This window comes from Carcharodon carcharias, chromosome 25 (assembly GCF_017639515.1).
Source record: "Carcharodon carcharias isolate sCarCar2 chromosome 25, sCarCar2.pri, whole genome shotgun sequence".
Lineage (NCBI taxonomy): Eukaryota > Metazoa > Chordata > Chondrichthyes > Lamniformes > Lamnidae > Carcharodon > Carcharodon carcharias.
This window is the reverse complement of record NC_054491.1, coordinates 2,897,811-2,922,360: the sequence shown is the minus strand read 5'-3', so window position 1 is coordinate 2,922,360 and position 24,550 is coordinate 2,897,811. Positions and strand designations below refer to the sequence as shown.

At 40.6% G+C, this 24,550-nt stretch overlaps 1 protein-coding gene across 2 annotated transcripts in view; it reads left to right on the top strand.

Moving 5' to 3' along the window:
- Window positions 1–24,550, top strand: part of gramd1ba (GRAM domain containing 1Ba) — a 454,136-nt gene that overhangs the window by 39,875 nt on the left and 389,711 nt on the right. For both annotated transcript variants that reach the window (XM_041174427.1, XM_041174426.1), the window contains exon 2: window positions 20,957–21,034. In XM_041174427.1, the coding sequence (XP_041030361.1) occupies window positions 20,957–21,034 (78 nt within the window). The remainder of the gene's footprint in view (window positions 1–20,956; window positions 21,035–24,550) is intronic.

Here is a 24,550-nt window from a genome sequence, read left to right as displayed (position 1 = left end):
TACATGGAGATGCTTCAAGTCTCAAAGGAAACTTGATTCCCAGTGCATGCGCCAGCCTCACCAGCTGAACTCTATTTACTGATGTAGTCTTAAAGGCCTGTGTTGATTCAATATTATTAATTTGAGGTGTCATGATACACATCAGGCATGATTTGCATAGACTTTAGGAATGCCATATCAGTTACTGAAGCTAGTTCAGGACTTCTCCAGCATTGGACCACTTACTTATGTCTCACTGGAGGCTAGATGTACTAGTTTTGAATTTACTGGCCTCTACATTGAATTTTGTGCTAAGTTTCTACCAGTAGCAACATGAATTTGACATTAAATTTATATAATATTAACTTTGTATTGTAGTGAGACAAAATTCTCTCTGAATTTTGCTAATTATGGTTAACCTAATCTCCATAAGCAATTAATTCAATCTCAACAAGTTCTTTAAGATGTGAGGGTTCATCAGGAGGTGCTGTGAAGTTCTTTTTAATACCAATAGGTAGTCAAAAATCTATGCAGCAATTTTTCATCTCTTTAGGAATGCCAATAGCTTATGAGACATCTGGGTTGAAAAAGTGATAAAAGCACTGACAACTTGAATGAGTAATATATAGATTGGCCGCTTCCGCTTAACTGTACAAGTCGTTGCTGAAGTTCCCTGAGAAGATGTACCCCTTGTATTTTTCCACCAAATCTCAATGGCTCTTTGCTCCAGGACATTTATTGTTGAATATGTCAGAGTCTAAGGCGGTAGGAATTTGGTGATTCCAAACAAAAATTGGATGAGCAGAGTGGGAAAGAGAAAACATAAAATAAAACAGCAGTAAGACAAAACAGATATAGAGATGCGAAGCAAAGTTTGAGAAAGTAGTAATAAACATTATACTAGAGTCTGCAAATATTAGCAAACGCCCAGTGCCTCTGACAAATATTGATGCAGTCATGAGCATCCCCTCCAAATTTTGTTGCACTCCCAGAAACCCCTGTAAATATTGATACACTTCCGACTTCTTGCTGCACTTCCCAACGTTATGCCCAATTTTGATGCAGTTCTGGAAGCTCTCCATATAATGGCACACTCCTGAGGGACTCCAGAAAACATTGACACACTCCTACACTCCAGACCTTAATGCCATTGAGATAAAAATAACGCAGGGCATGTTTGGCTCTTCTCTGTCATCACCGCACTACCAGCCCCACACACACCCATTTCCCCTCCCCCCATGAACACATGATGTCCAAATGTCATGTGTTAATTACAGAAATATTTGCAAAAGCAGAAGTGTCAGTAATAGAGTTCTTTTTTATTTTATATTTTTCAATATATAAATAAAAGAAAATGCTGGTAAAATTCATCAGGTCTGTCGGCACCTGTAGAGAGAGAGAGACAGAGTTAACATTTTGAGTCCATATGACTCTTCTTCAGAGCTAAAGAGAAATGAAAAACTAGAAAAATAAAAGCTTTTTATGAAGGTTATGCTCTTTAAATCGAAGTTAGATGATATTTTGTCAGTGCTTTCTAAATGAAGTTAAGGCACATCAATTGATTTTCTTTTCATTACGGCGAGTGTAGTATAGCTAGAAAGTGGAGAACCAGATATTTCAGTTGCCTTTTACATCTGGATTCAACTGACAAGAGAGCAGTGATGGCTGATGAAATCAATCCAGTCAAGTTCCGTTTCAAAGCATGCTGGTTGTCCAATTATCTTTGCCTCAATGACGTACCATTTCACGTAGACAGGTTTTTTTCAGATTGTCATGGAATGTGGATGTTTTCTATTTCATGATTGAAGACATTATTTGCCAGTGAGCTTTTAAATTTTGTTCCCAGTTGATGTCCAAATGTCATGTTAGTTGCAGAAATATTTACGAAAGCAGAAGTGTCAATAATAGAGTTTTATTTAACAAATATGCTGGAAAAATATAAAATAAAAGCAGAAAATGCTGGTAAAACACGTCAGGTCTGTCGGCAGAAATGAAAAATTAGAAATGAAAAATAGATTGCTGTTACTGCACATGCTGCACTCTCCTGAGAGGGCAGATAATAAACCTAGAGCTCCAAGTTCCTGTGTTTCAGCCAACAATGGGTAACCTTTTGACATAAACATCCAGTAGGAAAATACTATTTACAATCTCTACAAAGCTCTTAAGAACTGCTTGTAAATAGATTTTAGTAGCAACTTTATTATGCTGCTGACATGACAAAATTGAATCTTTGCCAGGAACTGGATGCCGGAGGCATATCCTGTGTATTGAATTGAAGTTTTTCTTTAAAGCTCAGAACTGAATGCAGTTTTCCGCTTAACATATAAAGAATACATTATTCTAAAATGAGTAATAACCCTTGATAAAGGAACTACTTTCCTTGCATAAGGGTCTTTGTAACATTCTAAGAATTATGTTTTTGTTCAATACCTTCACTGTGGTGTGTTATTATTTTAGAAGGGATGGCTTATTTCTACATTTTAGAAAATTAGCCCTTCAGGATTACTGTTATTGGCCATGCACACATCTACATGAATTTCACAACCTTCAAGCAACTTAAAGTTATCTATGTCCCATGAATGAATGCAGCTCCTCAATGGGCAAGCTTGGCAGCACTACCCATCAGTTTGATGACTGCAAATGTTACAAAATTTATTTGACAAGTATACATTTCCATTTACAGCACCTCAGAACAGACCATTCTTCCATGGCAATTACTCAAGTGCAGTATCCGAAGAACACTGTCCATTGCTTGAGCGTGATTTTTTTCTGTTTCTTATGCTGCCATCGTGGCCTGAGTAAAATTGCAGGTCAAAGTTAAATAGTTGACCAGTTTGCACCACTCCAAGTTTGTGTCATCATTGAGCAATGTAGGAAAAGAGCAGTAAGGAAGAAAACTTCATCCTGGTAGTCTAACTGGATTCAAAACCACATCCGAGAAATGAAAGGGACAGTATCAGCCCAACATAACATCTAGACTGTGATTCTGATATGTTTACTCTGTTTTGTACCTTAATGTTAGTTTGTTGGAAAATTTTGAATCTGGATAATCTTGAGAATGGTTATAATTTCATGAATGCAATTCAGTACAAAATTATAGCAGAAATTTCTTAAATTACACAGAATTACAAAGAATATTTAGCACAGGAACAGGCCATTTAGCCCAAGCATTCATGCTAGTGTTTATTCTCCACATGGATCATGTCCCACCTCTTCATCGATACTGAATAATGTAAAAAAAAACTGGAAAATGCAGTACACATGGTTACACTGTCAGATCAACCTGATGCTCTTTTAATGTAGGTGCCTGTGAAATTCACTCACAGACAGATATCAATTGGTTCTCTTAAGTACTGATTTTACTGCTGCAAGTTAAATGTTTTAATGTTTTCAATCTAGTTTGCTTAGAGTATCTCTGCTAATTTTGTTCACAATATTGTCACATTCATGAGATTCAGAACATTGTGGTAACCCTCTTTAAATAAATGATCTCGAATGTTGAGTGTCTGCAGGGTAATGGCAGTTTGACAGGTTTGGCAGTTAGTAACTTAATGAGGTGGTCCTGATGATATCCAGAATGGTTTACTAATGCTGTCAGAACATGCAGTTTGAATTGCTATGTTACATTAACTTTCAGATCCATGTTTCTAATGCTGTATTCGTACTCCAGATGTTTTGTGTTTGTGCAAAGCTAAAGCCGCTTCTCCCTGGCACTGAACTTGGAGTTTAAATCAGGTGTCAATGTCCAAACCAGCTCTAATACAGGGTGAGACCCCCTTCAATCATGTCTGCCACCTGACTTAGCAGCTTGTACACTTCAACTGCAGTGGTGGTATGAAATAAAACCACTTTGCATTGATACTTTAGTAACTGTGTGAATGCATCTCCGTGTCTGGTTTACTTTTGTTAAGTTGAAGTTTATGCGATGGGCTTACTAAATGTAATAGGGGGAAGCGATGGTGTACTGGTATTGTCACTGAACTAGTAATCAGAGAACAAAACCAGAATTACCTGGAAAAACTCAGCAGGTCTGGCAGCATCGGCGGAGAAGAAAAGAGTTGACGTTTCGAGTCCTCATGACCCTTCGACAGAGAACTGGGTTCAAATCCCACCATGGCCGATGGTGGAATTTATTCAATAAAAATCTGGAATTAAAAGTCTTATGATGATGATGAAATTGTCAATTGTTGTAATGGGCCCTTTAGGGAAGGAAATCTGTCATCTTTACCTGAGTCCAGACCCACAGCAATATGGTTGACTCTTAAATGCCCTCTGAAATGGCCTAGCAAGCCACTCAGTTGTAGTGGTTGAATAGTATCAAACTGTTACAAAGTCGCAAAAAAGGAATGAAACTGAACAGACCACCCTGCATCGACCTAGGCACTGGAAATGACAATGGCACACTCAGCCCTGTTGACCCTGCAAAGTCCTCCTTACTAACATCTGGGAGAGCTGTCTCACAAACCAGTCAAGCAACAACCTGACATCCTCATGGAATCAGACCTTTCACACATGTCCCAGACACCACCAGCACCATCCTTGGTTATGTCCTGTCTCACGGGCAGGAAACACCCAACAGGATGGAGCAGCACCCACCCACTCGGCAGGGAGTTGCCCTCAACATTGACTCTGGACCCCATGAAGTCTCATGGCATCAGGTCAAACATAGGCGAGGAAACCTCCTGCTCATTACCACTTACTGCCCACCTCAGCTGATGGATCAATGCTCTTCCATGTTGAACACCACTTGGAGAAAGCACAGGGTAGCAAGGGCGCAGAATGTGCTCTGTGTCGGGACTTCAATGTCGTAGCACCACTGTTGACCAAGCTAGCCAGGTCCTAAAGGATATAGCTGCTAGACTGGGTCTGCGGCAGGTGGTGAGAGAACCAACAAGAAGGAAAAACATACTTGACCTCATCCTCGCCAACCTGTCTGCCGTAGGCGCCTCTGTCCAGTATCGGTAAGAGTGACCACTGCACAATCATTCTGGAGACAAAGCCCCCCGCTCACATTGAGGATACCCTCCATCGCGTTGTGTGGCACTACCACCATGCTAAATGGGATAGATTTTGAACAGATCTAGCAACTCAATACTGGGCATCCATGAGGCACTGTGGGCCATCAGCAGCAGCAGAATTGTACTCAAAAATAATCTGTAAACTCATGGTCCAGCAAATCCCCCACTCTACCATTACCGTCAAGCCAATGGATTAATCCTGGTTCAATGAAGAGTGCAGGAGGGCATGCCAGTAGCAGCAACAGGCACACTTAAAAATGAGGTGTCAAGCTGGTGAAGCTATAACACAGAACTACTTGTGTGCTAAACTGTATTAGCAGCAAGTGATAGACAGAGCTAAACGATCCCACAACCAATGGATCAGATCTAAGTTTTACAGTCCTGCCACGTACAGTCATGAACGGTGGTGGACAATTGAACAGCTCACTGGAGGAGGAGGTTCCACAAATATCCCCATCCTCAATCATTGGGGAGCCCCGCAAATCAGTGCAAAAGATAGGCTGAAGCATTTGCTACAATCTTCAGCCAGAAGTGCCAAGTGGATGATCCATCTCAGCATCCTCCGGAGGACCCCAGCATCAAGATGTCAGTGTCTAGCCAATTCAGTTCATTCCGCATGATATCAAGCTATGGCTGAAGGCACTGGATACTGTAAAAGCTATGGGCCCTGACAATATTCAAGCAATAGTACTGAAGACTTGTGCTCCAGAACTTGCCGTGGCTCTAGCCAAGTTGTTCCAGGACAGCTACAACACTGGCATCTACCCGGCTATGTGGAAAATTGCCCAAGTATGTCCTGTACACAAAGCAGGACAAATCAAACCCGGCCATTTAACGCCCCATCAGTCTACTCTCACTCATCAGTAAAGTAATGGAAGGGGTCATCAACAGCGCTATCAAGCGGCACTTGCTTAGCAATAACCTGCTCACTGACACTTAGTTTGGATTCCGCCATGGCCACTCAACTCCTGACCTCATTACAGCATTGGTTCAAGCATGGACAAAAGAGCTGAACTCCCCAGGTGAGAGTGACTGCCCTTGACATAAAGACAGCATTTGACCGAGTGTGGCATCAAGGAGCCCGAGCAAAATTGGAGTCAATAGGAATTGGGGGGAAAACTCTCCACTGGTTGGAGTCATACCTAGCACAAAACAAGGTGCTTGTGGTTACTGGAGGTCAGTCATCTCAGCTCCAGGTCATCACTGCAGAAGTTCCTCAGGTAGTGTCCTCGGCCCAACCATCTTCAGCTGCTTTATCAATGACCTTCCTTTCATCATAAGGTCAGAAGAGGGGATGTTCGCTGATAATTCCACAATGTTCAGCAACATTTGTGACTCCTCAGGCACTGAAGCAGTCCATGACCAAATGCAGCAAGACCTGGACAATATCCAGGCTTGGGCTGACAAGTGGCAAGTAACATTCGCGCCAAACAAGTGTCAGGCAATTCCATCTCCAACAAGAGAGAATCTAACCATTGCCCTTGACGTTCAGTCGCATCACTGAATCCCCAACTATCAACATCCTGGGGGTTACCATTGACCAAAAACTGAACTGGACTTGCCATATAAATACTGTGCCTACAAGAGCAGGTCAGAGGCTAGGAATCCTGCAATGAGTAATTCACCTCGTGATTGCCTAAAGCCTGTCCACCATCTACAAGGCACAAGCCAGGAGTGAGGTGGAATACTCCCCACTTGCCTTGATGAATGCAACTCCCACAATGCTCGAGAAGCTTGACAGCACAAAGCAGCCTGCTTGATTGGCACCACATCCTCAAACATTCACTCCATCCACCCCCAGTGCACAGTAGCAGCAGTGTGTATCATCTACAAGATGCACTGCTGAAGGTTCCTGAGACAGTACCTTCCAAATCCACGACTACCACAATCAGGAAGGACAAGGGCAGCAGATAGATGGGAACACCACCACCTGTCACTCACCAGCCTGACTTGGAAATATATCGCCGTTCCTTCACTATCGCTGGGTCAAAATGTGGAATTCCCTTCCTAACACCGCTATGGATGTACTTACACCACATGGACTGCAGCGGTTCAAGAAGGCAGCTCACTATCAGCTTCTCGAGCAACTCTGGATTGGCAATAAATGCTGCCCCAGCCAGGAAAGCCTACATCCCGTGAATGAATAATAAAAAAAAGTAGAAGTGGTGTTATTTGGCTAAAGGGCTAGTGCGATGGCGATATAGAACCTTGGTTTACAATATAACATAATATAAGCAGTGGTACAATATAATACACACTATACAATTACAGACGTGATTAAATAGATTTAAATTTTTGATTTGTTTGCAATGCTAGCTTACAAAACTGACTAAAAGAGAGTGTATCAATAATATTTATGCAGAAAGCATTCAAAGATGGTGCTTTTATTTTTACATGAGCTGATATTAATTTTGGAACTGTTGGAACTTCTTCTCTATAAAGTTTTTCCTTGTTTTTTTTTAAAAAGGGCTTTGCATTAATACTGAATCTCTTCCCAACTCAACAAAGGCTTCGTGTTGCAGACATATAAAAATCCAGCTGTAATATTTCAGTAATTTACAAACTCTGGATTTTTATCAGACCCTTTGTTGGTTTGCTGGCATCCACCTCTGCATTCCTTTTGAAAATAAGAGAACTGAAAAATGATATCTGAACCCGAACTGTGTGCATTTAAGTGTTTGCCCAACAATGTTCTGGGGCCAGTTCACAACAATTTTTTCTTATCATGTAGATTATTTATTGTTTTTCTGAAAGCATCTTGAATTCACTTCTTTGACTATTCTTTATCATCCAGGACTTTATCTATCTTTAATTAAGAAAAAACGCCTCTACTTTCTTGGTGAATGCCTGGCAATAACATGACTCTCAGACCTTGCAGAAATTAGGCATAATATTTTCTATTTGTAGGGGCATTTTTCCAAAACGCTGTTCAAGGTCAGTACTCCCTCAGTGGATGTGAACATTCCAGCTTGAAAAGCAGTCGGTGTGCATCTAAGTTTAGAAGGCTGTGTTTTTTTTCAACTTATCTTAACTTTTAACATTGACCAGCTATGAAATATTTAGTAGATGGTGCCACAATTATCTTTTGGTTGCACATAGGATGCTTGAAGCTACATGGGAATATTTTGGTCAGAGACAAAGTCTCATGTGCGCTTATGTCATTCAGACTACCACAAAATTAAACTGATCTTTACTTAATCAGTAATAATTAGTTTTTTTTAAAATACCCAATTTGATAATTGCACCACAAGAACGGCAGTTGTAAATTATTTATATTTCCTTCAGATATGGAATATGAAAACGATGGGCTTTTTCACTGCTTGATCACAAACTTTTCATTCTTTTAAATTTTTCTTGGGATGTAGGCATCATTGGCAAGAATGGCCTTTTGTTAACCATCCCTAGTCACTCCTGAAGGTGACGTTGAACTTACTTCTTGAACGACCACAGTTAGTGTCATGTGGACGCTGCATAGGGAGTTCCAGGAATGCCAATACATTCCCACATCAGGAAAGTTTGTGAATTGAGGAAAACTTGGAGTTGATGGTGTTCCCATGCACCTGCTGAGCTCGTCCTTCGAGGCGGTGGTGGAGTTTTGTGTGTTTGGGAGGTGCTTCAAAGGTGCCTTGCTGTAGTGCATCCTGTAGATATTAGGGATGGATGTTTAAGTTCATGTATGTGGTACTGTTCAAACATTCTGCTTTGTCCTCGATGGTGTCATGGTTCTTGAGCATTGTTGTAGCTGATTCTATCCAAATAAGGGGAGAGTCATAGAGTCATAATGGCAGGAAGAATGCCATTCAGCTCATCAACTCCATGCCAACTCTCTGGTGAGAAGTCCAGTCCCATTCCAACACTCTATCCCTGTAGCCCTGCAAATTAGTGCCAGTCTAATTTCCTTTAGAAATTATTGATTATTTCTGCTTTCACTAGTCTTGTAGGCAGCAAGTTCCAGATCCTTGCCACTCGTTGCGTAAAAATGTTTTTCCTCACATCCCTTGTATCTCTTGCCCAACACTTTAAATATGAGTCCCCTTAGTCTCTGTACCATAAGCTAATGGGAACAGTTTTTCTTTGTTTACCTTATCTAAAACTGTCATAATCTTGTACACCTCCATCAAATTCCCCCTTGACTTTCTCTGCTCTAAGGAGAACAGCTGCAGCTTCTCCAACCTAACCTTGTAGCTAATCCCCATCCCTTGAACCATTCTGGTAAATATTTCCTGCACCCTTTCAAACACCTTTATATCCTTCCTAAAGTGTGGTGACCAGAACTGGATGCAATACATTATTTGAGGCCTAATGAGAGCTTTATAAAGGTTGACCATAATGTCCCTGCTATTGTATTCAATATCTCTATATATGAGGCTCAAGTTTCCCTATACTTTGCTAATTACTCTCTTAATTTATCCTGTCACCTTCATGACTTATGCACCTGAACCTCCATAAGAAATAGGAACATAAGAAATAGGAACAGGAGTAGACCATTCAGCCCCTTGAGCCTGCTCCGCCATTCAATAAGATCATGGTGCCCCTGATGCCCCTTTAAATTATTCTGACACAGCCGATGGTAAAGGCTAAGTTGTTCAAATCCCAGAGGGAAGCTTGAGCAACTGTCATAACCCATTTTTGCGATTTGTATGTTTCAAGATGCAGGCTTTGAATTCATTAGTAATAGAACCACCGAGTCTCAAGAGGGTTTTTATAAAACTAAATTAAACATTTATAAATGCAAGAAAGATTGTAAACACACAGATATGTCTACAAAATTACTGCTATAGTAACTATAAAACTCCCCTAATTAATCTGACTCTCAGTTATACCCCTGTTAAGGCAACCAGTAAAACGAATAGATTTAAAGAGACACCAGGCCAGTTCCCTGTGTTCCTGCACACTTTTGAAAGCTGTGCCATAGAGTATTCCATCATGTCCTAAGTTGAGCCCTCGAAATAGTGGGGAGAGTTTGGGAGTCAGGAGTTGAGAGAGTTGCCACAGAATACAGATTCCCTGACATACTCTAGCAGTCATGGTATTTATGTAGCAAGTTCTTTTGAGTTTTTGGTTAGTGCTGACACCTAGGATGTTAATGGAGAATTTGGTGGTGGGAACGTCACTGTTGAAAGATGGTGGTCGGTTATCTTATATTAACGATGGTTATTTCCCTGGCACTTATGTGCCATGAATGTTACTTGCGACTTATCAATTCAGGCCTGGATGCAGACATAGACAGCTTAGTTATCTAAGAATTGGGAGTGGAACTGAACACTGCAATCATCGGTCCCATTTCTGACTTTATGATGGAGAGAGTGTCATTGATTAAGTAGCTAAAATTAGTTGGCCGTAGGAGGCTGTTCTTTAGCAACATGTAGTCCTGTTTTTTATTTTACAAACATACAGTGAAACAATGTAAAATAGGTTGAAATGTGCTTTCCTTCATTATGTCATCAGAATGAAATAATGCATGGTTCAGGTTTCCTCCAAATAAAGAACCTTTCTCAAATATATTGTTTTGCTTATCGATCTGCTGCTCTTTTCGCACCAGTGATGCTCAATGCCTCGTTATTTGTTCTACAGTAGATAGATTTCACATTATGTGATAGCACCAACTACAGTGACACCTCTTTATTTCTTGGTATGACAAAAATAGCAAACATATATTTCAAATGTATACATTGGTGAGAAAGGAATAGGCAGATTTGCTGGGTGCAACAAGATGAACAAGCAAGGCATGTTGTATGACATCTGGAAGTGTTGGACTATGATATGCATTCCACTGTAGATAGTAAACCTACAGAAATTTTTACTAAGCAAAATAGTTTAAATGTTTCAATGGACATCCAACTGTCTGATCATCTTGTGAGGTTGATTGTAATCTGTGAAGTTGTTAGATTCTTGTCTTGCTTTTCTCCTGTGTCTCTATGAAGAGGAAATGCTTCTATTGTGTTGGTGTCACTGAAAGATTTTTGGACCTAGTTTATGGGTCACTAAAAGCTTACAAGTCATTTAAGTTAATTGCAACCATGTACCAATATCTACATTTACTTCCTGCGTTATTTTAAGCAGTAGCTGTCCCAATCAGGCTGTCCTGTTTTTCATGAAATTGAGATAGCTTGTCTGCAAGTAGCAAACAGTGAACAAATTTAATTACAAGTTTTAATCTCCCAGAACATCACAGTTACAGAACAGTTGAAACAAATAGAGGGCGCATTTAATAAGATCGCATTGACTCTATGTAGTTAACTGGGCTAAACAACAGCATTGATATCTGAGTAAGCAGCATTATTAGTATACTACAATTATTTGCATTGAATTCTTCAGCAGAATAACTGCAAATTAACTTGGAATGGTGGAAACACAGTGGTCCAATACACGTGTCCTTCCTATTGGTATATATTATTATGTAACTAGTATTGTTACAACTGGGGTGGGAAGAGTGCGCAAATTATCCAGCCCCAGTACTCCACAGGCCGTACTATTAATTTAAATGTTTAACTTTCTTACCGAAATGGCAAATTGTGTACCTATACCTCTAGTACCCAGAAGAAAATAGACTGACCAGCTTCTTTCAAAAACTCAGATTTTAAAACAAAATTTCTTTTAACAAGTTGCAAGTACTGGTTAACACATGGTTGTAATCAGGAAGTATAACTATCTATCTCTTCCTAAGCAATTCCCCCAGCACATACACAGATATAAACACACACACACAAACAAACAAAGGACAAACAGTCTCTCTGCAGAGATGGGTTTTGGAGGGTGGGCGTTATAAAATAAAGGATAAAGTCTGCAGGGTCTCAATGCTGTCGACCTGGAGTTCTCTTGTGCAGACAGGCCGCTGGACCCAGTGGATGCCTGGAAGTTCTCACTACTGGTCTCAGCTCTGCAGGTCCAAATGTGGACTAGTTACACTCAGATAAGGGTTCTCTGGCTACAGTTTGATAGCTACACACAATTTTAGGCAAGATAGAGAGAGGGACACAGTCAAGGTAGCCTTCTTTTCTCAGTTTTCCCTCCAATAAGACTGACTTCAAAACAAGCAGGTTCACAACTTAAGTTTTTTTTCCTCTCTCCCATGTGATTGCCTTTTTGCCTCCCAGCTTTTCATTAATTAAAGTGCTTTGCAGTTCAACACAAACAAACAGCTCCTCCTCAAGTACCAATTAGGTCAGGTGATTTCTTGGAAGAGGCCTGTTGTTGACTGTTCCAAGGTGAACTCATGACCTTTTTAAAAAAAAAATCCCAGGTTAGCGTCTACATGTCCAGACCATGCCAAATCCTTCCATTTTGCGAAAGGAAACTTCAGTCTTGAGATATGATTCCAACAGTATAGCCTATTTCAGTGCACTGCTTTGTCTAAATTTTATGATGTTCTGGGTGCATCTCCTATAATGCAGTTGGTCTACAGAATCAGCTTTGTCAAAATGGCCATTGGATTTTTTGCAGGGGTTTCTAACTTCATCGCAATGTTGTCAAAGTTAATGTATTTTCAAATCTCTTCAGGCAAACTCAATTTGGAATTTGTTGGCATTTGGGTATATGGTCACATGTACTAAATTGATAATCGTCCACAATCTGGTAATATAAAAAACACAACAAATACAGACCCAGAAATTTGAAACTGACTCTTACCTAAAGTTTCTATTTGGATCTTTACACTTAACTTATTCTCGATAGAGAAATTCTATATCAAAAAAATTTTGCTTTCACCCATCTACGAAATCAATCCATCGGTAAAGCTATAAAAATGAGACAAATTGATGAAGAAAAATGTCCATCCAATCTATTAAAGCTCGTTTCACTAGTAACTATAAGTAAAGCATCCTGGCTTATTTCAAGCATCTTCAGTGGTTTTGTCTTCACAATTCCTTTTGGCAGGAAATTCCTGCTGTACTGTACCAAAGTAATATTCTGTACTTGATCAATAGTTTATGTGAATTACTGATCTCCCCTAGATTCTGGAAAGATCCTAGTGGATTTGAAAACTGCACATGTAACACTTCCAAAAGGAGGGAGACAGAAAGCATAAAACTATAGACCATGCAGTTAGCCTAACATCTGTCATTGCGCAAATAGTATAATTCATCATTGCGGAGATGGTAGCAGAACTTTTAGAAAATCAATACAATAAGACAGGGTTAACAAAAACAGAATTACCTGGAAAATCTCAGCAGGTCTGGCAGCATCGGCGGAGAAGAAAAGAGTTGACATTTCGAGTCCTCATGACCCTTCAGCAGAAGTGTTCTGCTGAAGGGTTGTGAGGACTCGAAACGTCAACTCTTCTTCTCCGCCGATGCTGCCAGACCTGCTGAGTTTTTCCAGGTAATTCTGTTTTTGTTTGGGATTTCCAGCATCCGCATTTTTTTGTTTTTATTTAGGCAGGGTTAACACTGTTTTGTGTAAGGGAAATGATGCTTGGCAAATTTATTAGAGTTCTTTGAGGATGTAGCAGGGTGGATAAATGGGAACCAGTAGGTGTGTTTTTGGATTCCCAAAAGACATTCAGTAAGGTGCCAAGTGAAAGGTTAATACACAACAGCACGTGGTGTTGCGGGTGATATATTAGCATGGATAGGGGATTGGCTAACTAACAGGAATCAGACGGTTGGGATAACTGGGTTATTTTCAGGATGGTAAGCTTTAACCAGTAGAGTGCCACACAGATCCATGCTGGAGCCTCAGTTAATTATTTAAGATGTATATTAATGACTTGATGAAAGGATTGACTGCAGTGTAGCCAAGTTTGCTTGTGAGACAAAGATAGGTAGGAAAGCAAGTTGGGAGGAGGATAGAAAAGGTCTACAAAGAGATATAGATAAGCTAAATGAGTGAGCAAAAATTTGTCAGATGGTGTACAATGTGGGAAAATGAGAGGTTGTCCACTTTGCCAGAAAGAATAGGAAAACAGAATATTATATAAATGGTGGTGAGACTGTAGAACGCTTTGATACGGAGAGATTTGGGTGTCCTTGTATTTGAGTCACAAAAAGTTAGCATGCGGGTACAACCAGTGATTAAGAAAGCAAATGGAATGTTGGCCTTTATTGCAAGGTGGATGGAGCATAAAAGTCGGGAAGTCTTGCTACAACTGTACAGCATGTTGATGAGCACTGTGCACTGTCTTAGTCTCCTTTAAGAGGGATATACTTGCATTGGAAGCAGTTTAGAGAAGATTCATTAGGTTGTTTCCTGGATGAAGGGGTTGTTTTATGAGAAAATATAGACAGTTCAGGCCTATATCCACTGGAGTATAGAGGAATGAGGGGTTATCTCATTGAAACATATAAGATCTTGAGGGGACTTGACAGGGTAGATGCTGAGAGGATATCCCCATGCCCCCCCAAACCCCCATCCCCAGTGGAACTTAGAACTGGGGGGCACAGTTTAAAAATAAGGGGTTTCCCATTTAAGATGGAGATGAAAGAATTTTTTTCTCTCAGAGCATTCTTAATCTTCGGAATTCTCTACCCCGGAGAGCAATGGAGGCTGGATCATTGAATATATTTAAGGCTGAGTTAGATCGATTTTTGATCTATAAGGGAGTCGAAGGTTATGGGGGGCAGACAGAAAAGTGTAGTTAAGGCCACAATCAGATCAACCATGATCTTACTGAATGGTGGAGCAGGCTCAAGGGATCTTGGCCTACTGCAATTTCTTAACAGCTTATGCAGTGCTGCTGTGTTAGAAAAGTGTATTATTGTAGTTTATCTTTGCATCTGCTTAGCTCAATTTGTGCCTCTGCTTCCTGGAGGATGAGTATCCTGCACACAGTGGCCGGCTTTTGCAGCTACTAAGAAGAATGAAGTGCTTCCCAGAGCTCTGGAAAAGAAATTGATAGCCAATAATGAATCACAACTAAAAAACTGCATCTTTTGAAATACAGCCACTTTTCACAGAATCACAGAATGTTACAGCGCAGAAGGAGGCCATTCGGCCCATCATGTCTGCACCAGCTCTCCAAATGAGCATTATGACTTTGTGACATCTCCTGCCCTTTCCCCATACCCTTGCACATTGTTTCTATTCAAATAACCATCCAATGCCCTCTTGAATGCTAGATTGAACCTGCCTCCACCCCGCTACCAGACAGTGCATTCCAGACCTGAACCACTCGCTGTGTGAAAAAGTTTTTTTCTCACATCACATTTGCTTGTTTTACAAATGAGTTTAAATCTGTGCCCTCCTGTTCTCAATGCTTTTATAAGCGGGAGCAGTTTCTCCCTATCTACTCTATCCAACCCCCTCATGATTTTGAACACCTATCAAATCTCCTTGGCCTTCTCCTCTCCAAGGAGAACAGTCCCAACCTCTCAAATCTAACTTCATAACTGAAGTTTCTCATCGCTGGAACCATTCTTGTAAACCTCTTCTACACTCTCTCCAATGCATTCACATCCTTTCTATAGTGTGGCACCCAGAACTATGCACAATACTCCAGCTGAGTTCCAACTAGTGCCATATATATGCTCAGCATAATCTCCCTGCTCTTGTACTCTATGCCTCTATTACTAAAGCCTAGGATACTGTATGCTTTATTAACTGCTCTGTCCACTTGTCCTGTCACCTCCAATGATTTATCCACATGTACACCAAGGCCCTCTCCTCCTGCACCCTGTTAAGAATTGTCAAATATGGAAGCTTGTAGGGTGGAAGATGAGAACAAGGGGAATCATGGTGTTGAGGATGAAGGGAGAGCAGAGGCATGGAAAATTGGGTGAACCTGCTTGAGGGTCCTATTACCAAGGTAATGGGAAATTCCCAGCCAAGAGAAAGGAACATATTTCAGAAGCCCTGTTATAGAATTTGGCATCATCACAGAAATGTGATATAGACGGAGAAATTGGCAGAAGAGAACAGAGTCCTTTCAGGAAGTGGGTGGGAAGAAATAAAATCCAAGTACTGATGGGAGTTATTGGTTTTATCATAGATGTCAGTGAGCATCCCCAGTGGTAGGGAGAAGTTTGAGAAGGGAAGGGAAGGGAGGTAAAGAGACAGGCCACAAAATTTAGGAGAGGTGAACATTTTAAATTAAGTTATTGAAATCCTCTAGATTGAGATGAGAGCATGAAACAACATCAGCAAGGTTATCAGTATAGTGTTAAAAGAGGTTAAGGGACCTGAGAAGGATGAGGACAAGTTCAATTTTAAGCCCCTCAAAATTGGCTTTTTTCCAATATAATACTCTGGTTTTTGTCATGCTTATGTCCTTCTCAATTATTGTCTTAAAATGTACGATATTAGAGTCATTATTGCCTAGATGTTCCTCTACTTCTCTTACCTGCTCTGATTCATTTTCTCTCTACAAGATCCAGTAGTGAATACTCCCTTTTTGGGCTGCATACATACTAGCTAGAGAGGAGTCCTGTATCCATTGTAGGAATTCTGTTTCCTTATCCCTGTTAGCTGTCTCTTATGGCCAATAATTTTGGAGTAGTTAAAATCCTGTGATGATTGTTCTTTTTTGAAAATTAATTTTCCTAATTTTTTGCATATCTTCCTTGCCCCCCCCCCCCCGCCGTCCACTATTATGTGGATGGTAAACTATGTCTATTAATGTGAATCTGCCTTTATTATCTTTTATTTCTATCTATTGGGATTCTATTTCTGTCTTACTGATGACTGTGCCACTTTTTTCTACTCCCATTACCTTATCTCTAATCAATACAACTATTCCATCTCTTTTTTTCTCTCTCTCTCTCTATTTTTCTAATGCGTGATAACCTGAAATGTTTAATTCCCAATCCAGATTTTTCTGTAGCCATAATCATGGCCATATGTGGTTTCTCGCAACTTATTATTGCCTCTGGTTCCCCTGCTTTATTATAAACACTGTGCATTGCTGTACAGACTGTTGAACTCATTTAATAGTAGCTCCTCTTAGTTTATTTTGAACCATCTTTTTAAACTCCTCTTTTACAACTACTTATTCACTGCCCTCCCTTAGTTTAATCCGTCCTGTGCTCTGCTTTCCTATTGTTTATAATTAGGTTTGTTTCATTTCTTGTAAGACAGGAGGAGGGATCCACAACTTTAAAGCTTTTACCATCTCCCTGTTTACTCTTTCTGCGAGGGCACTGGTCCCAGTTCATTTCAGGTGGAGCCGATTCCATTGATGCAACTCCTTCCTATCCCAGTATTGGTGCCAATGCCCCATGAAAAGGAACCCCTCTTTCTCACACCAGCCCTTTAGCCATGCGTTAATTCTTCTGATCTGTCTGGCTGTCTACCAATTTGCACGTGCCTTGAACAATAATGCAGAGATTACCATCCTCAAGATCCTGCTCTTTACTTTTGCTCCTAACTCGCTCCTTGTGTCGTTTACACTAACATGGCTCAAAACAACTGGATTCTCCCCCTCCCATTCCAAGTCCCTTGACGCTGGGTAGACAATATACCATTCAGGGCTGTCATTCATGGCTGCAGAGGACACCTTCTAGCCCCCTAATTATAGAATTCCCTTTCACTACCACATTTTTATTCTGCTCTTGGCTGTCTTTGACAGTCATGGTGCCTTGTTCTGCATTCTGATTACCTTTCTCCTTGTCCTCACAAGTACGCAGGACCAATGTCTGTGTGACTGCCTTCTCAACTTCTCTGAGCCCCTACTACTTGTTCCTGTCAGTCACACCCTCTGCTTCCTGAACCTGCTGAACCTGTGATTTCCTCTGGGATGTGTTTTTGTATAGGATAAAACTATCAAGAAACTCCAAAACTTCCTCACCCTCCTTACGTTTTGGAGTTTCTGTAACTTACGCTAAAGTGCTGAGCCAGAATGACTCAAAGCAGAGACATTTCTTGAAGATACAGGATCTGGTACAAGCTCCCTAACCAGCACTCCCACACACTACCCTGCTATCTCTAGTAATGTTCCCTCTAACTTCCCTTGCAGTATGTGGGGGCCGGTTAACTCAGTTGGTTAGACTGTGGTGGCTCAGTAATGCCAACCCCATACTGGCTAAGGTAGTTCTTGGGATCTGCCTCTTCTCCTTGCCTCATTGTGCTAACAGGTATTCTGTGTAGGTATGCTACCGCGAGGCAATCAGAAACATATCGTGCAGTATGTGGCCGATAATGTTGCATTGTGCTGTCTCTTTAAGATTGATGCTTGGCCATGGATGGATGCGTATTAAAGGGAACGTTGCTTTTGTGCAACCTGTTTGTTCCCTGCATGATATGTTTCTGATTGCCTCGCGGTAGCATACCTACACAGAATACCTGTTAGCACAATGAGGCAAGGAGAAGAGGCAGATCCCAAGAACTATCTTAGCCGGTATGGGGTTGGCATTACTGAGCCATCACAGTCCAACCAATTGAGTTAACCGGCCCCCGTTTAGATAGACTGCTTTTCTTTTTAAAAAATACTCACTGTTACCCACATGAAAGCAAATAAAAAGTACTACTCGCCAACCAATCATTAACCTGCTGCCCTGTGATGTCACTGAATCTGGGAGTTGTTTACCCTAGCCAAATAAATGCAACTGGGAAATCTAACATGTTTTGAAATCCAGTTTGAGCATCTTAGTTATTTATCTTAGTTTATATTTAATTTTTACAGGCAATTACCCTTTAGCCTGTTTTTTTTTTGTTTTTTTTTAACTCTAACTTGCACTAAATTCCAAAACACTGAATAAAATTTTAAATACTACTTCAAGTTTGTGCAAACTACTACAAGTGTGAAAGACATAAAGGAGCACCTCCATTCCCCTTCTGCACCAAATTTGGACTCTCACCAAATTCTTCAGTTTCAACTTGGTTCACAAACCACTCAGTTAACATTGCAGCCCTGCTGTTAGCTGTTCTGCTCTCTTCCACAGAATTGCTGCCTGAGCTATGTAGTGCTTCTAGCATTTTTAGTATTTGTTTCTTAACAGTCTTATTTTGATAGATTTATTGTTCTCAACCCAGAATCAACATTGAGTGGAGCCATGCTCAGCTGTAGAAAGTGCTGATGAGCATAATGCAACACTACAGTGTAGTCAATGAGGCATCCTCAAGATTGTTGACAGTTATATCCAGTTAAACACAATTAGTGGCCCATTAGAAATATCATTATTCATTCATGGTCTAGATGGTGCAGATTAGTAATGTTACAACTGAAGCAATTTTCTTTAAATAATTTGGAATTGTCAACAACTTGTTGAACACAACCAAAACGTACCAATTACTATAAATGATTACAATAGTCACAACAAATGATTGTGGTTGATTTTGACCATTATGAGGAACTACCACAATCAGTTATTACTACAACAGGATGTTGCTCTTTAGCCACACAGCTGGAATTCTGTCCAGAGGAGAATATGGTTTTTAAGTTATGATTACTGAATGCACTTAATATGCAGAGTGTATATGGGGAATGGAAAAAGTGTTTCTGGGGTAGAAGTAAACTTGCTCCAAAATAAATTTTTACCCAATGTCATTTCCAACAATTACTATACAAATATCATACAAAATCAAATGTACTTTTATTTAAATCAGAAAGGGAAAATTTTATAATGCATGGGAAACTTGTTTATGGCCAATGCTGACATCTAGTGGAAAACTTCATAGTGACTTTCTTCACACCAGAAATGCCTTATGGAGTTTACAGAAAAGAGACCATGCAATAAGCATGAATTCACAGGCTGTATGGTTACTCTAATGACAATAGACTTTTAGCATCAAATCTACCTAAAATTAAAACACTCTTATGTTAGATGTAATCATGCCTCTAATTGGCCACATCAAGTTGGATAGTGGTTTAGATTGTGCAAATTGTAGTCTGATGCTATAGAAACTTGCTAAGCAATTACATATAGGTAGTGCTATATTTTGATTCCTAATTTCCTGTATATTAGTTCTTTTTGTATACACGCCATTGAAACAATAAGTACATACGACCTGGATTTTGTGATCAGCAGCAAATGAAGGATGCTACTTGTTGCATTTGTCCACAGACTTTCTGTCAGTTTTTGCATGTGGTTATCAGAGAGCAAAAACAGTGGACACGCTCTACAGGGCATCTGTATAAACTGGGCAGGGAACAATGTATCTCCTTAACCAATTTCATTGAACAATCCTTTCTGAGGCATACAGAGTCTAAACCAGGGAATGTCAGTTAAAATAGTTAACTCAATGTAAAAGCTTGTACAAGAAGTGAATAGAGAATAAAAGAAAGATAGGCTTAAGAACAAAATAAAAGATAGCAAAGAAAAATAATTTTCCAAGAATAATTATAATGTGATGAATTGAGATTCCACTCTTATAAAAGCTAATTTTCAGTGCTGCAAATTCTCGTTGTTCCATATATTTGAATGCTGAGTCTCTTGGTTAGACACTGCTAAAGTGAAGCTTTTGGAGGAGCAAGACAACCCGGACAGTAACTTCCAGATTTTCATGTTCAACTGTGCATGTACAACCACTAGAAGCTGCTGTCCAACTTGCTGCTTTTGGTGTTCACAGTCAGGTTGTTCACAATCAGTTTGTTCAGTCACCAGGAAGTCTGTACCAATATAAACTAGCAATCAGTTTGATAAATCCATTAGTAAACAGATGATTATATTAAAACAAGGGTGTACAGATATCCATCAAATTAGACTTTAGTATTACCAGGTATGAGGGATTCATGATTCATTTCTGAAAGTATATAATTATGAATGAGTTAACAATACTGTTATTTCATTTTAGGGTGTGGATGATGCGTACAAGTAATCTCCATTTCTGATGTCAATTCAATGAATGCTTTTAGCATTCTTGACGACTCTAAGTTTGGTCAGGAAGATAAGGAAGGAAAATTGCTGATTGATTATTTTGCTGGAGAAGGGGAGGTTAAATATGTTAGTGGTGGGAAAGGCAATCAACAGTCATGCTAAATACTGAGAATAAAAGCAAGCTTGACTATCAAAACCTTAATGATATTAAACTTTGAAGTACTGTTACCCTTAGTATCTCTACTCTAATAATAATTATTTTTCAATCTTTAGTAGCCAGCAGAGCAGTCAACAAAGCAGCCATGAAGATGATTCTTCTCGGTTCCTGACTCCATACATACGAGAGGAAAGGTAAGTGCCAGTTCAAGAAAAACGATTAAATTTGATCACACTGAGACTCGCGTGAACTCACTGTCATCAGTCAGTGATAGCTGCATATTGTCTATATCTCAGAGAAATCGCTTCTTTATAAAGCAGAACTTGATTCAATCACTCATTGTTACCACTTGATGGCAGTGTTTGAATAGTACATACCTTAGTGTCTACAATATCCCTTTATATTCAGCCATCCTTTTTGAATGTCAAGGGAAATATTTGAGTCATTCTAAGTAAGGACTTCATTTTCTTCAAGAACCTTAGTGTTCTGAAATGGTACGTTCCTGAGAAATGAGTGTTGCAGCATCCCTTTGGTGATTTATCTGTACTCAGGGCTATAGCATGGATTTATAAGCCACTCTTTGTTGGACAATTTGAGTTTTTAAAAGTTCACCTGATTTGAATTTTCACTCTTAAGGCAAAACACTTTTTCCTTAAAGCAAAACATTGAGGCAAAACACATTCAAGAAGGAATAATCCGTAGCTTTTGTATGGTCAAGAAATTAGAATTGTAATAAAAACAAAGCAACAAATATATCGGATACATGAAGAAAAGGGGAAGATTGGATGAGGAAGATAAATACACTCCTACTATTTGAAGACTGCTAAGTTGCATTGCTTTTCAGCTAACACAGATAGAGAGAACCTTGTCCCTGACTGGTTGGTGAATGGAATTTTAGTGTCTGGCCTGTACATTGTAACACCAGAATTCCCTTCTCACATTACAAACTTCCATTACCAGCACCAAGAATAGAAGATTTTGGGTCTCAGGTTCTGGGTGTTACAGAAGAACAATTTATTTAGGCAATGAACTTATGGATTCTGAAGCTGACTAACTGTGGTCCATTGATTACCAGGCTTCCTGGAACTCACCAGTGAGCAAGGTGAGAATACAACGATAGTTGAGGGGCCAAAGATGCAACCGGGAAAGATGCAATACATATTGAAATCTCACAACTGTTTTCTTGCATGATTGTGTAAAACGCTTTATATACAGTACCTGTTCTGAGAGATTACTTACACAGATTTGGAGCGCGTTTCTATCGAATCAGCATGGGTGCCACTTATGCTGTTTCAATTTGGGCATCAGATATCAATCAAAAGAACTAGCAACAGGGACAGCATCAGCAAGGGCAGCAAAATCTTGCACCTCTCAAATCTATCACTCCACAGGGAGAAGGGGTAAGCTGAAAGATGTAGCTTGCAGGAAGTCATAGCTGCAACACCGAGTGTAAAAATGGAAATTAAGCTCCCTTGACATGTCTAAACAGCAATGGCTCAGGAAGCATAGAGTCTTGGGTGGGGTGGTGGTGAACGTTTTTGAATTTTTATTCTTTTACAGTATGTGGATGTTGCTGGCTAGGCCAGCATTTATTGCTCAGCCCTAATTCCTCTTGTGCAGGTGCTGGTGAGCTGCCTTCTTGAACTGCTGCGGTCCATCTGTTGTAGGAATGCCCGCAGTGCTGTTAGGAAGGGAGGTCCAGGATTTTGACCTGGCGACACCAAAGGAACGGCAATAGGTTTCCAGGTCAGGATGGCGTGTGGCTTGGCGGGAAACTTGGAGGTGTGGTGTTCCCATGCATCGGCTGTCTTTCTCCCCAGTGGCAGAGGCCACAGGTTTGGAAGGTGCTGTCGAAGGAGCCTTTGTGAGTTGTTGCAGTGCACCTAGATGGTACACACTGCTACCACTATGCATCGGTGGTGGATGGGGTGCCAGTCAAGTGGGCTACTTTGTCCTGGATGATGTCGAGCTTCTTGAGAGTTGTTGGAGGAGTGGGTCAGGAAGTGAATTACTCGCTGCAGGATTCCCAGCCTCTGACCTGCTCATGAAGCCACAGTACATACATAGCTGACCCAGTTCAGTTTCTGGTCAGTGGCACCCCCAGGATGTTGATACTGGGGCTTTAGTGATGGTAATGCAATTGAATTCAAGTGGAGAGCTGGTTAGATTCTCACTTGTTGGAGATGGTCATTGCCTGGCACTTGTGTGCATGAATGTTACTTGCCACTTATCAACCCATGCCTGAATATTATTCAGGTCTTGCTGCATATGGACACAGCTGCTTCAGTATCTAAGGAGTCACGAATGGTGCCGACCATTGTATAATCATCACCAATCATCCCCACTTCTGACCTTTTGATGGAGATAAGGTCATTGAAGAAGCAGCTGAAGATAGTTGGGCCAAGGACACTTTCTTGAGGAATTCTTATAGTAATCTCCTGGGACTGAGATAATTAACCTTCAACAACCACAGCCATCTTCCTTTGTGCTAGGTGTCACTCCAACCAGTGGAGAATATTCCCCCGATTATCATTGACTTCAGTTTTACCAGGGCCCCTTGATGCCATACTCAGTCAAATGCTGCTTTGATGTCACCAGCAGTCACTCTCACCTCACCTCTTGAGTTCAGCTCTTTTGTCCATATTTGGACCAAGGCTGTAATGAGGTCAAAAGCTGAGTGGCCCTGACATAACCCAAATTGAGTGCCAGAGCAGATTATTGCTGAGTAAGTGGCACTTGATAGCACTGTCAATGACCCATTCCATCACTTTGCTGATAATCAAGAATAGACTGATGGGGCAGTAATTTGCTGGATTGGATTTGTCCTGCTTTTTGTGCACAAGACATATTTGGGCAACTTTACATATTGCTGGGCATAAGCCAGTGAGTTGTACTGGATCATCTTTTCTAGGGATCCGGCTATTCTTCAGTACTATTACCAGAATGTTGTCAGCAACCAAAGACTTTGAGTGTCCAGTTCCTTCACCCCTTTCTCGTTATCAAGTGGAGTGAATCAAATGGGCTGAATACTGTCATTTGTGATGCTGGGGACCTCAGGAGGAGGCTGAAATGGATCATCCACTCAGTAATTCTGGCTGAAGGTGGTTGCAAAGGCTTCAGCCCTGTCTTTTGCACTGATGTGTGGGGCTCCCCCATTATTGAGGATGGGGACATTTGTGCAGCCTCCTCCTCTGGTTTGTTGTCTGCCACCATTCATGACTGGATGTGGCAAGACTGTAGGGCTTAGATCAGATCCATTGGTTATGGGATTGCTTAGCTCTGTCTTATCGCATGCTGATTCCGCTGTTTGGCATGCAAGTAGCCCTCTTTAGCCTTACCAGGTTGACACCTCATTTTTAGGTGTGCCTGGTGCTACTCCTGGCATGTCCTTCTGCACTCGTTATTGGGTCAGTGTTGATCCCCCAGCTTGATGATAATGGTAGAGTGAGGGCTATACTGGGCAAGACGTTCTAGATTGTGGTTAAATACAATTATGTTGCACCTCATGGAAGCCCAGTTTTGAGTTGCTAGATCTGTTCCAAGTCCATCCCTTTTAGAATGGTTGTGGTGTCACACAACACAATGGAGGGTATCCTCAATGCGCAGACAAGACTTTGTGTCCACAAGGACAAAGTGGTGGTCACTCTTACCAATACTGTGATGGACAGATGCATCTGCAACGGGTAGGTTGGTGAGGACGAGATCAAGTA